This window comes from Homarus americanus, unplaced genomic scaffold, assembly GCF_018991925.1.
Source record: "Homarus americanus isolate GMGI-L3 unplaced genomic scaffold, GMGI_Hamer_2.0 scaffold20465, whole genome shotgun sequence".
Classification (NCBI taxonomy): domain Eukaryota; kingdom Metazoa; phylum Arthropoda; class Malacostraca; order Decapoda; family Nephropidae; genus Homarus; species Homarus americanus.
In genome coordinates this window covers 6,095,159-6,113,816 of record NW_024756914.1, presented here as the reverse complement: position 1 = coordinate 6,113,816, position 18,658 = coordinate 6,095,159, and the positions used below count along the sequence as shown (strand labels likewise).

Here is an 18,658-nt window from a genome sequence, read left to right as displayed (position 1 = left end):
ACTTTTATCTGTGAGTTGCCTAGGTTGGAAGCATTGGGGTCAACTCATTGTTTTGACACTTGGGGAAGTGTGAGCTATTGTTATTCAGTTTTAATTTATTCATGCAAGTACCAGCCATCTTTTCCTGGCTGTAGGTAGACGTTTACTGTACTGTATTATTTTTATGTACATCAGCCCGTACAAAAAAGAAAGGAGTCTTTCATACATCAAGTTAATTTTTCCTTTTCTAAACTTAACGAGGAGATTCAGGGTGTATGCTACTTGTGTATTTCTTTAATCCATTTTGCTCTTGACATTACCTTTAAGGCCAGGATGATCTTGTTCTCTCACTCACTAAGCCAGAGATCTCACCCCCTCAGTGTATGTGGCTTGGGGAAAGAATGAAAGATGAGCTGGAGTTGGTTCTTTATCCAAATAAGAGCGGAACTGTTGCCGACCTGTTACATGAAGCCAGAAAACAAGTATCCTTAGCAGAGAATGGTTCTGGTAAATTAAGGTAAGCATTGTATTAAGTTGAAGAGTCAGTCTGCGTTATGCACTCTTAAAAATTTTCAATTAAGCTATTGAGTTTGAGAAATTAATAATACTGTAGATACTGTTGTCTCTCTCTTTCTGTCTTATATAATACAATACTGTATATGAGGCCACTGCAGTAGTAAGAACACAAGTGACGTTTTTTAAAAAGAAAAAAGGCAACTTTAGTGAAACACCCATTGGCATATGGGGGGCCTACCTGCCTTACTGGTAGTAATTTTTTGGTCAACGACTGGTGTATGCCTTGCCTTCAATGTGAAGCCTTTTTGCAGCATTACTGATCCACGTGTGAAGCCTGCACAGACACTTACGGCTCTATGACAGCCCAACCTTGGGTTCACTCACAACCGGTGCTGGATCATCCACATATGACACAATTTGTGATAGAGGAAACCTTGCTGATATTTGCTGTGGTGGTAACTCGACTTCAGGCACGGTGTCGCTTTTATCCCTTACTAAGGTGGTGGCCTCATAGAGAGTGGTATATATGTGTGTGTTATATATGAATTAATATTTTCTTTCAGGCTTGTAGATATTGCTTCATATAAGATTGCCACCACACCACCTGAAAGTATGAGCTTGGACAACCTCAGCACTGCAGGAACCAGATCTTACCGAGTAGAAGAAATTCTAACAGACGAGCTCCACATTGCTGACGATGAAATGCTAATACCAGTTGCACATTTCCATAAAGAAGTATTTTCAACCTTTGGCATCCCATTTCTTTTAAAAGTAAAGCAGGGCGAGCAATTCACTCACGTTCGGGATCGTATTCAGAAGAAGTTGGAGGTAGCAGACAAGGAATTTGAAAAGGTCAGAACTCTATGTTGAATACAGTACCACTTTCTAATCGTGCATATACAGTACATCTGTAATGAATCATATTCCTTTGATAATTTGCTGTCAAAGTTAAGTTTGTATTTCTCATCTTTCAAGTTTAGTATTCCAGTTAGTGTGTAGAAGTTGAGTTAATGAAGTCACTTATAAAGGGGAATTAATTCCATAAGAATTAATAGGAATAGGCTCTAATCGGAACCATAAAATTTTTTAATGTGTATTAGCCCACCCGGGCATAGATCACTGACCCACATCAGGTCCTGGGGAGCCAAAAATATAATAAAAATTATAATAATATAATAATAATAATATTTCATTGGTCTAGGTCGTGTTTCTCACTTTTGATCTTTTTTCATTCTTGTATTTCTTTATTATTATTATTTTATTACAGTACTCCTGTATTATTGTTATTTTTATTAATTTTATTATTATATATTATTATTATTATTAATGTTATATTATTTTATTTTGGTGTATTTTTTTTTTAATTTTTATATACTATGAATAATTATTATTACTATTATATTTTCGCCCCTCAGGCCCTGATGTGGGTCAGTGATCTATGCCCGGGTGGGCTAATCCCAAAAAAAAACTGCCCCACAAAAAAAACTTTCGGTTCTCAGAGCTTTTCGGTTTTCGGAATTTCGGATAAAGGGTTGTCAACCTGTACCAACAACAACAAAAAATATGAAACAAAACTCTGGGTTGAAAATTAGACATATAAGTCTGGTTGTCAACAACTATTGTCACCAAGATGATTGTTATTTACTGTAAAGTGTTATATTTAAGTAACCACAGTATTTGTCTTATAAATAAAGAGAAAACTATATACTGTACACTACTACAAAGACAAAAATAAAAACAAATAAGTGTAGGAGTACAGTATATTGTTTGTGGAAGATGAGTGGTTATCTGGGAGCAGAGGTGGGTACCTCCCCCCTGTCTCCCCCAAGATTCCTTTAACACTTCTTTATGTAATTTCACCATAATTCTCATATAATTTATGATCATTTGGTACCAGGTTGATAAAATATTATCCTAAAAGAATCGGCTTTCCTGAAGAAAAGAATCCCACACTGAACTGAGTTATTTGTTTGCAAAGAGCAACCAGCTGATTGGCTTACCACAATGTCTGTCTTCAACACTTAGTAAATTAGTACAGTACAGTCGTGTATTTATCATCACTTAATAAATACTATTACATTGTATTTATCACCATTTAATAGATAATATTGTGTAATTATCAGCACTTAAGTAATACAGGTTGACCATCTCAAATCCGGACTGATTGGAACCTGAACAGTGCCGGACCACAGGTGGTTAGTTTAGGATTAAATAAATAAACACCTCTAACCCACTTCATAACCACCTCACCTCTTTAAAATAATCTGTAAATAGTACAAGTTGGATAATACAAAGAAACAGCCACTGGACTCTCAACTGTTAACATGTCAGCGTTGTGGTACACGGGACCTTTGCTTTATGCGCATTCACTGTATACGAATTCTCGTTTTTGTAGCGGCCCTTTCTACCCATAATTTATTTTATGTGGAAAAGCTTCCCTATTATGCATTCTACAGAAGATATGGCATGAAAGTTTAATATTATTATTATATTATCTTTATTTCTAAGCCACATTAAGAGTATTTTGAATGATTTTTCCACAACTTTTATAGCATTACTGTTGACTTTTAGTAGTTGTAGAAGCGCCAATGTTATACAAGTCGCATGTGCTGTGAACAGACACACCACTGTCGATTTTTTTTTTTAAATTCAACCTTATCTTGTATATACAACGTATGGTGTTTGCACTTTACACCACGAGAAGCACTTCCTTTATTCAATGAAGACCTGACTGGGACTAAATAAGAGCAGTTTATAATGAAGAAAAACACAGAGGAATAACTTGCTGCTCCTCAAACACCGTGCCAACAGCTGAGTCTGCTAGTGGCACCACCAAAACAGTAGCGGAGGGTTGGCGAGGAGATCGGCGCGAATTTGAAATTACGGTGGCCAAATTATAACCGAACCAGCGGTGGAACCAGATTACTGATTGCCAGATATGAGGTGGTCTACCTGTATTGTAGTGTGCAGTACTGTATTATGCATCTGCATATACCCTGGTTTATTCATTAATCATTTGTCTTAAGTGTACGGGTAGCCAAATCGAGCCATCATATAACACTCAAAGGTAGTAGATAACTTTTTTAGAAAGGTACCTTCATATCAAATACAAAACAGTGTGTTACAGTGACCCCTGTTGTAAGCTGGTTTGCTGAAAGTTCTCACATGAATGCATCTTGAGTAAATTACCTTCTGATACAGCTTATCATTTATTTTCAAGTGATACTACAAATTAAATCGGCAACAGTAGCGAGAGCAGTGCTGTTTTTTCTAGAAGTAGCGATAGTGCAAGCAGCACTGTTCATCACGGATAGCATGCCCAGCACTGATCATGGTTGTCTAGTGACATGTAAGCGAAGGTGGGAGAACTGTGATAGCCAAGCAGTAAATGACAGATTATGTCACTGTGTGTGTCTGTCTGTCTTTTCTTAGTCACATGGTGATACTGTATTGAGAGATAATAATTGACTTTAAATTAACTGTACATTGATATATTACAAGACATTAAAAGAACTTAGTAATGACCAATTTTCTATCATTATGGTCAAAAGTCTTGAACTTTGCTGTGATGGTGTGGGTGACTCCTCTCTCTATAGGCAGCCTTAAGGATATGAGCCCTGCCCCCCAGTGATAAATGAGGTGGGGTTGTCAAAAACATTAGCTATAGCCTACAATCGGTTCATTTATTTGTTTATATACATTTCAGTACCGGTTTGCCATTGTTCTGATGGGGAGACCAACTTTCCTTACCGATGAGGATACAGTTAACCTACAAGACTTCAAACCACACCCAACCCCGGGTAAGTCTTGTTTATATTGGTTCTTGTAAATAACACTTAAGATCCAAAAGTTCCTGGATTGGCTTCATAAAATCTTTATTCAAGATGTATGAGACCTCAATTCTTCCCCTTGAGGTTCAGCTTGAAATTCAGAAACAGCCAGAAGTCACAGGAGACCAGATCTGGAGAGTATGGAGGGTGGGTGACCACTGGGATGCCACCCTATTTCCGAAGTTCAAGCTGAACCTCAAGGGGAAGATGATCATGGACAGAATGGAGATCCAGGACACATCGCAGAAGGTGTTTTCCAGCCTCACCAACAAGGACTTCCAGAAGTGGGAGGAGGGGATTCAGCACTGCATTGAGGTCTCTGAAGAATATTTTAAGGGTGACTAAAGTTTCACTGTAATACCGGGGGAATCTTGAAAAATAAAGATTTCATGAAGCCAGACCGGGTACTTTTGGATCATACCTCGTAAGTAATGCACTAAAGTGAGGTAGAAATTATACTATAGCTTAAAGATGCTATTTATTGTATAGATGATGTATTAGGTAGATATTTATGAGATATTGGAGGAAAAAGAAGGGGTGTGAATGAAAGATTGTTGTTTATGATTCCAGCAACCTTGTGTATTGTGGTAAAGAACCACATACAGTATATGTATATACAGTATTCGGTTAATTCTCTATGCTTGTATGAACTTCACCAGGATCGTTCAAACACTACTTGCACAGGGTGTCACATACATCAAACACCATAGGAAAATTAATGTTTTCTGTCTTTTATATTTCAGGTTAAGGAATTATAACATCAACAAAGATGTCAGAGAAAACACTAGAGGGAAGAGTCAGTTTAAATACACATGTGTGGAAGGCCAGATGCTAAATACTGATCAGTTGCAAAAGTGTTTCATGGACAACTCCCTGGCTTACGAATATTAAAGTGACTCTTTCCTCTACTGTTAGTTTCTCTGCCATTTTCATTGATTTGTTATGTTCCCCTGAAATGAAAAAAGAAAAGAAAAATCCTGTGGTGCACCTTCTAGGACACAACATGTGCAACTATTAAGAAACTTTCTTATGTGTCGGATGATAACTTGAGACAACTATTTAAATTATCTCATTTGAACAATTATCAAGGTCAAAATAGAACAATAAAATCAATATTGTAAATAACTTTTTTGTTTGTTGCAATTTTTTTTGCAACATTGCAATCATCACTACAATTTCTGGTATGCTGTGTAAGCTTCATAAAATCCTTTGCAATTTTCATACTTACTAACTTGCATACATTCATTCATAATGGTACATACTTCATTACTAACTTACATACATATGATATTATGTAACATGTACTGTATTAGTATTTCCAAATACTCTTGAATAATTTCCCTATGCAGTACAGTTTTATGTTGAAAGTCAGTGATGATTTTTTTTTACTTAGAAAAAGACAAAACATGTAAAATGACTGATATACAGTGACCCCTCGTTTAACGAACACCTCGGTTAACGTAATTTCGATTAACGAATTGCCTTCCATAAGGATCTTCAATTCGGTTAACGAAAAAAAATTCGGTTAACGAAGTTCTTACGAACCGACCTCAACATGTTTTCGCTTGCACTGACCGGGCAACCAGCTTTAGTATCAGTCCGCCAATACATTAATCGGTTCTAGGGCTTAAATTCCTTACTATTTTAGTAAATATCAAGAAGTTTATACTATTCAATAATTTTAAAAGTTTAATATTCAATTTTTAGTCATTTTAACAATTATTGAACATAATTGAAGGTAAAGTGACTAGTTTAATGCGCGGCATCCAGCCTCTTAACACAGCAAACAGGAGTTAGTCTCTCTCTGTTTTCACTGGAGGTAACATCTTGCTTGAGACTCTTCAACTAAACGCTTTTTTTCTGTGTTTCCAAGCAAATTATTGGTCATTTTGAAATATATTTTACATATTGACAATATATAATGCAGTGCAGTGTTGATTTAAAGAAAATAATCTTGAATTACACCAAGAGAGCTAAAATTTTATGGGTGAAATGGCGCCATGGGGTGACTTCTCTTCCACCCCAATGCCTTCTCTTCTTCCTTCTCCTCCACCCCCATTCTAAATCCCATCATCATCATCATCATCATCCAGGAGCCTTCTACATTCACACCTCAAAGTAAGTGAACTTTTCTTCCATTTTTGTTGAATTTAGGAAATTTTCGGTGAGCTGGAACCAATTACCCAAAAACCCATTGAAACAATGGTTTCGGTTAACGAACTTTTCGGTTAACGAACGACCTTCTGGAACGGATTGAGTTCGTTAACGGAGGGGTCACTGTATTGCAAATTTAAATCCGCAAATTCAATGTGGTATTATGAAGACAAAAAAATGGCCCCTCGTGCAATTTAGATCCTTGACATTGACTCTTGCCTTTAATAATTTTCTTACCGAGATTATGGAAATTGGTGTAATATAGTTACTGTAATTATGTCCTTAGGTTATCAAGTGTTATTTGTAGTAAAGTAATGTGTACTGTACATTAATTTTGGTTGGGATTAGATGTAAAAGTTTTTGTCATTTAGAAGATGTATGCAATTTGTTTTCTAAAAGGTTTATTACTTCAACTTTTATTATTCTCTTTATTTCTGTGTTACAGCTAACTTACCCGCAAAACCCTGGCTGGGACTGGAACACGTCAACAAGGCTCCAAAGCGCTCTCGGTACAACTACCTGGAGAAAGCCATTAAGATATACAACTGAGAGTCAAGTTGTTGGAATGGGAGCATCTTGACTGGAGCCAATAGGAAAACAGCAAGTGGGTGGTGGCTTGCCTGTTCCTGTGTGTGTGGTGTTGCTGCTCTGTGCTGTGTCCCACTTGGTGCTGCTGCTCTGACGTCTCCCCCCAACCTTCAGCAGGCCTTCACGTTCATCTGAGGTGTTGTGGGCTGCACGCGTGACAGGCATCACATGATATGGCGTGATACGTGTGTGTGGCACCAGTGTTTATGGCAGTAAGGCTTAACATGAACAATGTGCTTCATATGCCAAAAAGTGGTACAAGTGGGCATTGTCGGAGATTAAGTGTTTTTTATTTATTTATTTTTTTAGAGAGGAAACACTTAATAAACAAGAGTATGAGCATTATTCAATGCGTTGTGGAACATTACTACACAGTTATAGTTGCTGAAAAATGGAGGCATTTCTTAATGGTTGTTGTCTGACATTTTAGATTGTTTAGGTATTTGAATGTGCTTGAAGGCATTATTTGACTTGTAGCCACGTTGTTTTATAAGTCTGTGATAAGGTAATAGTAATGATGGAGGTGAATGAATATACAATAATGAATTACAGTGAACAGCTAAAATGTGATGCAAGCTTTAGTTCACAGGCATAACTGACCCACTTTAAGGAGCAGCAATTTTTTCTGCCAAACTCCCAGCTGATCTTACAGGTCCTGCAAGTACTCTTCATAAAAAAAAAAAAATATATAAAAAATAAATAAAAAAAATGCTTTGTAGGACCTGGGTTTTTAGAGTGATAAGAAATAGTGGCTTGAATCATGAGTAAAAGTAAGATGCAGTGGTTACATATGGCTTTTAATGATTGGTGACTTGTGGACATGATGTGTATTTTCTGGAGTGGATATATTCATAACCTTGTTTCAAAGTCTACAAGATATACTACTTTACTCTCTCAAGTGAGTTCTATTTTGGAAAGCTTCATATGCCACCTTCACAACCTGTATATTGTCCTTTCTAGCCTTGTGCACTAAATCATTGTAAGCTGACTCCGTTCACTTTCCAAGATCTCTGTGACTGAAAGGCATCGTTTCGGCTACTTCCGGTTGAACACTTTAGTGAAGTCTACTCCTCTTCTCTTAACCAGTTTGCCTTCAAGATGTTTTTAAACGGAAGTTTTGTACTGTACGACTGTGCATACAGTATTTGACAACACTGTGGTCAAGCAAGATTTTTCCTTTTTTCTTCAATTTTATCTTCGGCCTAGTTAGTGTTTCCTTATTTACAATGATGAATAACAAACAGTTTAGCAGGCTTAATGAAATGCATGTTAGGTTATTTTATGGGTCATTATTGTCTGTGATTGTTATCCCTTTTGAAATTTAGACCAATTCTTATCTGACATTTTAGTTGCAGGATAATAAAGTAATTGTTTTTTCTGCATTATTTTTTTAGGGTTAAGTATAACAAAGTACAGTAAATGAGGAGCAAAATTTATTTATGTAACATGATTATTTGTAATCAGCTTCATATTTTTGTTCCATGACGTGTGTTGTATAGAGATGTGTACACTACAGTATTTATGTCTCCAAAAAGTCCAGTTGTTTATCTTACAATTAAACAGCATGTACTAGTAAAAGAGTTTATGGTAGGCTAGAGGGCAGGGAGCACTACGTAAGTGAATGATGGAGGAGAGCACACCAGCACGTCACCACCGCCACCACCACCCACAAGTTTCCCTCTGCACTGTGACTGTGATACTACTCCGGCAGTGATCCATTTTGTACCAGGCACCAGTTGCACTTTGGTTTTCACACTTAATGGATCAGTCAAGTAATCCTTCAACACGCATATTATGCAGCATGAAAATTGTACAGTTGTAGGCAGAAATTCATATTTAAAGTTTGTAATGAAATAGTATCTTATACATGTTCTTTTTTTTTATTCATTTTAGACTTTTCATTCATAACCTGGATATTGAGTCATGAACTTAAATTTTACATTTAGCAAGGAAGTATGTACATCAATGCTGTGGATGTTGTTTGATTATCATCATTTTGTACTATATATATATGATCCATGCTGTTACAGGACTTGTGACAACTGTGAATGGTTAAGTGTAACTGTCGCCTCATTTAAAAAGGATGTTGACCCCCTGTGGTCATCACAAACAAAGTATTTGACTTTGTGAATATTTTATTTAAATCCTTATTGGTGCACTCCATACAAAATTATTTTGTACAAGTAGTGTGTTCATCTACATGCTGCTACAGTGTCCTCACCACTGGATACATACATGGCAGTAACTTCACCATTGCCTCCCTAGATAAATATGAGGGTATAGGCTGTAAATGGCAAGTCTGGCTAGTAGACAGCTCCTTGCGTATGAGCTGTATTGGGAGCCAGAACAGAGGGGCACTACTACCATCACGAGGGAGGAACCTGGCGCTAGGTCAAGTTTTCCTTTTAACCCTCCCCTATATTTCTAGGCTTTCATATTCTGTACAGTTGATATATTTAGTTTTTATTTTACGGGTGTCCATATTAAAAGTTTTACAGAACATGCTTCTTTGCCCCCATAGGTGAGTGAGTGTTATGGTCTAACCAACCATTGCTTCACGGACACTTTTTAGCCAGACACAATCTGTACTTCTGTTAATAAATAAATCAATCAAGTAATAATAATATGTAAAAAGATTCACCTTGAATGTGAGTTTAATTACCCAAAAAAATCTTTGAAATATACCTGTTTCATTGTACCCTTGAAGGTACAGTACAGTATTGTGATATTGTTCTCTTTGTTTTTAGAACCTGGTCTTTGTGCTGTAGTTTATTATTTTCCACACAGTCAACCTTTACACCACTTGATGATTGTTCCATCAACTGCTGTTCTTATACTTGTTTCTTCTTTTATCACCACCACCACATCTCGGCCTAAACCCCTTTACTACAGAATATCGCTTTTAATATTTGGTTTGGTTAATGCCAGATGATTTTATTCAACAAAGCAGGCTTCAATGGTCCTTTTTAGACACTCGCCATCTTATTCTGCCAGTCTCCTTCCTGTTCAACAGAGTTAGAAAAATTATAAGGTGTAAGATGGATGAAAAATAAAACTCCTTAAAAATTGTCTGATCCACAACATGGTTTCACAGTGGTTGGCTGTAGATGACAGATTAAAGTACAAAAGTTGGAAATGTATTGATGTAGGTAGCAGTATTCATTAGGGTATTGAAATAGCATGACATTCTTTAATGATGGTTTCTCTTAACGAGCCTGTACAGGGTGGCACATACAGTACAGTATCAGTATGCCACTTCAAGAGAAATCTAACGTATACAAACACTCCTTGGGTTACATAATTCACGACTTTGAAAAATACAACTTTACATGAGTCCCATTGAAAATAATCAAATATCTGAGATGTGTGGATTTTCTACGTAGCATTACATACGGGCAAACTCGGGTACTGATAGTTATGCAGCATTGTGGAGGAGCTTGCTGTTCTTTCCTGCATACATGATGAGGTAACATTACCACACACCACCCAATTAGCAAGTCATCAGTAGGCTTTAGGGTAATGTGCTAGTACCTTGTACTGTAAAGGTTCAATTAATCATCTTTTATGTTTAAACAGAGTACAGTAATATCCCCGTTAGCTGGAATCCCTCTTAACCGGAACTCTCCTATAGCTGGAATTGAAATTTTCTCGGAAAATCATTCCTAAACCCAGAATTTTCTGGAAAGCTCCAGGTTGGGAAAAGATTTTCAGAGGAACACATTTTTCTGGAAAATTCCGGGAATGGGGGACTTTTTTCTAGGTTTGAGGGATGAAAATCGGGCGCATTTTCAGAAATTCCAAGAAAATTTTTACGTTACCCAGAAAATTCTGGAGATGTGGATTTCTTGGGGATCTTTAATAGACGTTTATGATGCATCATTCTGCAAAATTCTGGTGCCCAGAAATATCTGGGGGATGGGGGACTTTTTCTGAGTTCTGGAGATGATGTAATGTGCAATTTTTGGAACTAACGAGAACATTTTCCCAGTACATACCCTGAAATTTCCAGTGACGAGGGATTATTTTCCGGCTTTGAGAGAGTCGTCTCATTACCCAGAAATCTCTTTCTCAGAAGTGCTCTGCACCAATTGCACCGGCTGACGGAGATATCACGAGTTTATTTTTTTAATTCAATGTACGAGTAGACAGTGTTAATGTAAAGTACAGTACTGTACTAGTGATATCTCTGTTAGCCAGAACAATTGGTGCTGGGAATGACACTCTCAAAGCTGGAAAAAAAAATCCCTCATCCCTGGAATTTTCTGGGTACCGGAAAATATTTCTCTGAATTTCCAGGAAATGCGCCTGATTTTTCATCCCTCAAACCCGGAAAAAAATCCCCCATCCCCATAATTTTCCAGGTACACTGTACTAGGAAAATTTTCTCGGGAGTTTTCCAGAAAATTCCAACTTTGGAAACAATTTTCCGAGAAAATTTCAATTATGGCCATCAGAGATATTACTGTATTTATTTGTCTTAGGGGTTACATTACCTTGCTTTAGGTATTACATAGGTACTGTATTACTTTCACTAGGTAGATTACCCACGCAAGTTTACTAATTAAAATCAGATTGGTAAAATTTGAGTAACATAATGGTTCTAGAAATGTAAGTTGAGGACTGTCTGTACATTGTTCTCAGTAAGTTGAGGAGTGTCTACATTGTTCTCAGTAAGTTGAATCTGTACACTGTTCTCAGTAAGTTGAGGACTGTCTACATTGTTCTCAGTAAGTTGAGGACTGTCTGTACATTGTTCTCAGTCTTCAATCACAACATTGAAGACTGGCTAATCCACATGGAGGCAGCTCTCATCGGCTCAAGAGCTACAGACGAACAGAAGTACATCATTCTGGTCTGTTCCCTGCCCACAGAAGTCGCTACACAAGTCTCAGAAGTCATCACTAAGCCCCCAGATGACGACAAATTCACAGTTCTACGAGACGTTCTCAAGAGGCAATACCAGCAGCCTGACGCCAGTCTTCTGCAAGACCTATCCGGTCTCTCCCTCGGCAACTCAACGCCTGCACATCTCTGGGACGAGATGCGGAGACTGAACTCCCGGGGGTTGGTAAACGCCACAATTTCCATCACTTCAGGCATGTCACCGACCACATCCATGGACTCGGTCACCCACGTGTACAGGCTGCCCAGTGCCTGGCCTACCACCAGTCCTGTAAGATACATCAACCCACACAGGCTCCTTTAGAAACCTTCCCTGTGCCCAATAGAAGCTTCCAGGTAGTGCACCTCGACATCGTGGGAACTTCTTCCATCATCCCGCGGCAACACCTATATCTTCACCTGCATTGACCATTTCACCAGGTGGACAGAAGTCATTCCCATCCCTAATGCTACAGCAGAGTCAGCCGTCCGCACCTTCCTGTCTGGTTGGGTCTCCCGTTTCGGTCCTCCCACGACTGTCATCACTGACCGAAGAGTCCAGTTTGAGTCACAACACTGGCACAGCCTCCTACAGTTCCTCGGCACTTCCAGGCACCACACTACTGCTTACCACCCTCAATCCAATGGCATGGTAGAGCGGTTTCATCGGCAGCTGAAGGATGCCATCAAGGTACAGCACGACCCCTACAGCTGGACGATGCTCTACCCTTAGTGCTCCTCAGCATCCGCTCATCACACAAAGAGGACATAGACTGCAGCCCAGCAGATCTCACCCTAGGCGAGCCCCTTCACCTACCTGGGTACTTCTCACTTACTCCTGACCTTGACCACTTCACTACTGCAAACACTACAACAAGCAGTTTCTGCATTCAAGGCTACTGTCCCTCGTCAACCTTCCCATCACCCTGAACACATTCATCCCACACCTCCTTTGCCGCTTGCAGCACCACCTCGCCCACAACAATTCTGGATACCCTCTTTTTATCCTCAGGTACCTACTGCTCCTGATACAGACCCTGAGACATTATTTTGTATTCAAGTGGTGGAGAAATACAGAAAAGTTGTCTTCCAATGACCAGAGATGCCACCACATAGCGATAATACCAGTGTTAATAGATGAGTTTGATTTGGGTTTGTGATTTCATTCTACAAGTAAATTTTAAAAGATGGGACATGGCCTTCAGTATACAAAAACTATCATATTGGATGAAAGAAACTTCTTATGTTTAGTTACACTGGATCAGGTTAAGTTTTATGAAGTAAAGTTAAGACACTTAAGTTGGGGTAGGTTAGGTTCACTTAGACTGGGTCAAGTTATGATACTTTAAGTTAGATCAAGTTAGGTTTAGTTAAACAGTCAAATTAAGACACTTAAGTTAAGGCAGGTGAAGTTTGGTTAGATTGCATTAATTTTAAGTTGGGTTTAGTTGGACTGGGTCAGGTTAAACTACATTAGGTCACAAAGTTAATTCAATTAGATCACATTAAGTTACATTAGGTTTAGTTCGATTAGGTCAGTTTAAATTTAATAAGATTGCCTCAGGTTAAGTTAAGCTACGTTAGGTGTGAATTCTTCTTGCTTGGCACACGTGAAACTAAGTGGCTGGATTTCCTCGGGTGTGCGCCGTTTTGTGGACTAACTTGGTTGTGTGGTCACGTTGTTTGTAGTACAAAGAAGAAGTGTGGATCAATACATGCTCGACCCAGCCCAGGAGGCGCCCACACCCTCCCGGATACAGTCGATCTTGGCGACTTGGGTGGGTTCTCCTCCCTTACCATTTCTGCCAGCTGTTGATGTTTCACCTTATGATTAGCCTTACTAACACTAACCTAACATAACACTGAGCTAATTTAACCCAGCCTAACGTAACCTCATCTAATCTAACCTAACCCCCCCAAGTAGCGTTGGGGAGGTTAATCTCCACGTGGATAAGCTAAGGGGGGATCTTCATGTGCGCCCCTCCTACACACACACACACTCACACAGGAATTAGGACACTTCTTCATCCCTCAGGGCAGATGTAACTAACCCTCCCACTTTCCCATGATTATGGGCACCTCCACGATGTTAGTTCAGGACAATAATATCAAAATAATCAGCCCCGATAGACCACACCAGCCTATATTATTTGTATGGCGCTATGATCGGAGGATCTTCCTAAATAATGACGATTTTATCGAAGAAAAGGCAGTTTCCTCAATATGAAGGAACACGTGAAGATTAGACACCCGGATTATTTCACCTTAAAATTAACCATTCGAAAGCTAACCTAACCTAATATAACATAACATAGCATAAACTTGCCTTGCCTAATCTTAAGATGAATTAAACTGGAGTGCCTTGTCTTCACGTGAGCCGATATCGCTTCTATTTCAAGCCGGTGTGAAGACAATCAAAATTTAAAACTAAGTCAGTATATCATTAAGCTTGTCTCTTGGTGACTGGTGAGGTGGGCTGGGTCTGTAAGGTACCAGCAGGGTGAAGGATGAGTCACCTTTACCCTATATGGATAATGTCTGGAGAAGATAAACATAGATATTTATTCAGTAAAATCGCCATACAAGTTAACACTCATTCAGCATGTATATACAAGGAGGTGTACAAATATACATAGATAGTTCAGGTATACAATGTATACCTACAGTAGTCCCAGAGTGCAGGTATACAAATAATGTGCAGAGTACCTACGTTGATATTGACTCCTAAGTGGTATTATACAAACGTATCTATTATTTAGTTACACAATCACTGTAGTTATAATGTTATCTTTGTTTTTGAACTTATGCTTACCAGTCATGTACTCTCACCAGACACGTAATCTCACTTTTCACCCCCACCTCTTTCTCTCTCTACCCCTCATCCCTCTCGCCCTCACCCCTCTCACCCTTTACCCCTCTCACCCTTCATCTCTCTACCCCTCATCCCTCTCACCCTCACCCCTCACCGTTCTCACTCTTAACCTCACCCATCGCCCCTCCCCCCCTCTCCCTCTCACTCTTCTCACCGCTCTACCCTCTCACTCTTCTCACGCTCTACCCCCTCTCACCCTACAACCTTCTCACCATTTACCCTCACTCTGAATATCAAGGAAGGAAGGGAGGGATGATATTATTTTGGTCTTGTAAGAGAAAGGAGGGAAAGGGGTGACCGTGAACCTACCTCCCAAACCTCTACAATACAGTAACCACAAAACCTCGGCTTTACAGATTAGACATCCCAGCTTATCTCACCTGAAGATTAGACATCCTAGCCTATTTTACCTGTATATACTTGGAAGCATGTGTCCTTACTTGGAGCTGGCGGACGCTCGCCCCACAAGGGGTCACAGCTCAAGATTGAAGAAGCCGCAAGTCCAGAAAACTGTGAGGGCAAACGTTTTCGAAGTGAGAGTTGTAAACTCTTGGAACAATCTACCAGAAAGTGTTGTGACGGCACCGAGTGTGAGCTCTTTCAAGACAAGACTTGACCAACACTGGAGCGGGTACAGGTACATTCAGGAGCCGATGCATGCCCAGTACTTGCCAACAGTGTGTAACAAAGACGTGACCGATCGCCCAAGCGGCTAACGAGCCGATCAGTGGTGAAGAGGATAAAAGTAAATTATGACCTACATTTACAACTTAAAGGTAAAGAGACAGGATACAAAATATATTTGTAGTTTCTTGGCATGTCAGATCTAAGGGCCATTCCTGCGTCTATTCGTGTGTGTGTTGTGTGGCTTTATGTCTGTCTATACAATATTTGTGTGTATGTGTGGCTTTCTGTCTCCCTGTTTGCCCTGGTGTATGTGCCTTTCTATCTGTCTTCGTGTAAATAATAATAGTAATAATAATAATAATAATAATAAACGGTTTATTAATAGAGTTGCAGCCGGTGGCTGAAAATATACAAACTTACATGTGATTTAGACATAGTAATATACCTTCAATACATTTACAGGGCTGTACAGTACATAAATCAGGAGCTATTTATTATTTTAGCAATAGATGGGATGGTGCTATTCTTATATCTATCAGTGCGGTCTCTTATGGGCTGAGTTTTGTTCTAGTGGCGGACTCCGCGAGGTGGGCGGGGTACTGCAGGTGGTAGTAGGTGGCGATGACGACGATGGTGCAGTAGTCCTCTGCCGAACCCTGCTAGTGTTTGGTGATGTAGGTCATTGAGGGATGGCATTTCCAGGGTGGAGAGAGAGTTGTTGTAGCCAGAGTAGTCTGTGCCGAGCATGATTCTGCAGGCCCTCTTCTGTACCTTCTCTAGCTGACGTAGTTGGGTAGAGTTGAGAGAAGACGACCAGGCTGGTGACGCATATGTTAATTTTGGGAGTATAAATGCGTTGTAGATAGTCCTCAGCTCTGGAGTGGGTGCTCCATGTGACCTGAGTCGTCGTAGCATGTACAGTAGGTGCGAGGCTGCCTTGGATGTGTTGTTTACATGGGCCTTCCAGTCCAGTTTGTGGTCTATAGTTACACCCAGGAGTTTGACAGACTGCACTAACTGGAGAGGATGGGCACCCACTGTAACTGCTGGAGCTTGAACTGGAGTGGTGGTGGTGGTGTTGATGTACATGACTACGGTTTTGGTGTGATTGACGGTGACCTTGTTCTCTGTAGTCCATGCCTGTAGCCTGTCCAGGGTGCCTTGTAGCGATGAGTAGTCTGGTAAGGTGTTGTCCACTGAAACCCCCACAGTGCAGTCATCCATGTACTTCCATCTGTGAGGAGTGTCAGATAGAGCGTCGTTAATCAGGATTAGGAAGCACAGTGGTCCCATCTTGGCCTGACAGAACTCTGGTACTTCACTGCCTGACGACGCTCACTCAGGAAATCAGTGAGCCATGAGACCAGGTTGGAGGGCAGCCCTAGTGCAATGGCCTTGTTGATAGCAGTGCAGTGATCGAACAAGGTCAAAAGCCTTTCTGAAGTCAACAAGGGCAATGGCCAATGATGTCTTACGTTTCTCCAGATTTTTGTGCAGAAAATCCAGGAAACTAACTAAGCAGTGTGATGTAGAGGAGGTCCTCATATTGCCAAATTGTTGTGGATCAATTGACTGATGAATACTAGCAAATGCCCATTAAAAAACAAAGTTTTCACATGTGTGTGTGTGTGTGTGTGTGTGTGTGTGTGTGAAGGTAGGGTAGACCAAAGTTAACGTTCTATCTTCATATGTTAATCAGTATATTTGCCTTATCTTTGTCCATGTAGCCCCCGCCAACATTATTACATAGAACTGTCTCGAGTAGGAACACTTGAAGATTAGACCTCCCATTTTATCTCACCTGACGATTAAAATACATTTTGAGGCCTTAGGTAAGGTTAGGTCAGGATAGATTAGGTTAGGTTAAGTTAGGTTAGGTTAGATTACGTTAGGTTAGGTTAGATTACGTTAGGTTAGCGTTAGATTAGATCAGGTTAAGATAGGTTACGTTAGGCTAGGTTAGATAAAGTTAGATCATGTTAGATTAGGTTAAATTTGAATAGGTTCGGTTAGGTTAGATTAGACAAGGTGGGGTTAGCGTTAGATTGGATAAGATTAGGTAGGTTAGTGTTCACAGGTGTTTAATCATTAGGTTAAATAAGCTACGGTATCAGGTGATCGAATAGATTGTTGCTGTTAGGATCGAGAAAGGCTAATAAAACTTTATACAATGGAAGTTAATCATCTTTTTTTTTTTACGGGATTAGGCCACGAGGGCTCCGGTCAAACCCACACCAGGGCCTGGGGGCAAAAATAATAATAATAATAATAAAAATAATAATAATAATAATAATAATAATAATAATAATAATAATAATAATAATAATAATAATAATAATAATAATAATAATAAAAATAATAATAAAATTATTATTATTATTATTATTATTATTATTATTATTATTATTATTATTATTATTATTATTATTATTATTAAAGGCCCATAAATATAAAAAAAAAGAAAAAGAAAAAATCACTAGTGAGAAACGATATATGCACGTTGTGTTGTTAAGGTAAGAGAAACAATTGAAACCCTGCAATTATGTGTAAATGGGACAGAAAGTCAGATCAGTAACCTGGGACTTGGTCACAATTTTTGTGATGCCATATGGCAGCAGGGTCTACCATTAGAGGTTACTACAGATTAGACAATGCATTATCTATGGGTAAATAATTCATCATTAACGAAATATTGATAAGGTAAATAAGAAAAACAAATGGGAAAAATACGATTAAAATTATTTTTAAAAGTACAGAAAAAATACGTAAAATAACAATGAAAAGTCGAGAGAAGCTATAATGACGAAGATGTGATGTAGAACACCACGACCAGCACAACAACAACAACAACAACAACACTGACGGTCAAAACTACAACACCAACAGCAATAATAACACTGACAGAATTATCCAGAGCAACAACAATGAAACCCGAAATTCATACATTATCGTTACGATCAGCAGCTGTCAATCGTCTTTGACAACATCTCTGTTACTACAACCTTTACCGGTATACAATATTTACATTCATTAATACTGCTTTCCTAAATACATATACTGTATGCGAATTTGGCAGGTGTTCCCTGGTGGCTGAGGCGGCTGGCTATGCGCTATTTTTATATTGCCAAGAAAACTGCGCCGTAAGGAAGCTATTTATAAATGTTAATGAGGAAGAAAAATAAACCACACCTTATTAACAATGAAGATGTAT

At 39.0% G+C, this 18,658-nt stretch overlaps 1 protein-coding gene across 3 annotated transcripts in view; it reads left to right on the top strand.

Annotated features, from left to right (window-relative positions):
* LOC121857231 (ubiquitin carboxyl-terminal hydrolase 7-like) overlaps window positions 1-9,714 on the top strand; it is a 47,621-nt gene extending 37,907 nt beyond the window's left edge. For all 3 annotated transcript variants that reach the window (XM_042353200.1, XM_042353198.1, XM_042353199.1), the window contains exons 19-22: window positions 360-496; window positions 1,059-1,347; window positions 4,202-4,295; window positions 6,925-9,714. In XM_042353200.1, coding sequence (XP_042209134.1) covers window positions 360-496; window positions 1,059-1,347; window positions 4,202-4,295; window positions 6,925-7,028 — 624 coding nt within the window. In that variant the 3' untranslated portion in view covers window positions 7,029-9,714. The remainder of the gene's footprint in view (window positions 1-359; window positions 497-1,058; window positions 1,348-4,201; window positions 4,296-6,924) is intronic.
* The last annotated feature ends 8,944 nt before the right edge of the window (window positions 9,715-18,658 follow it).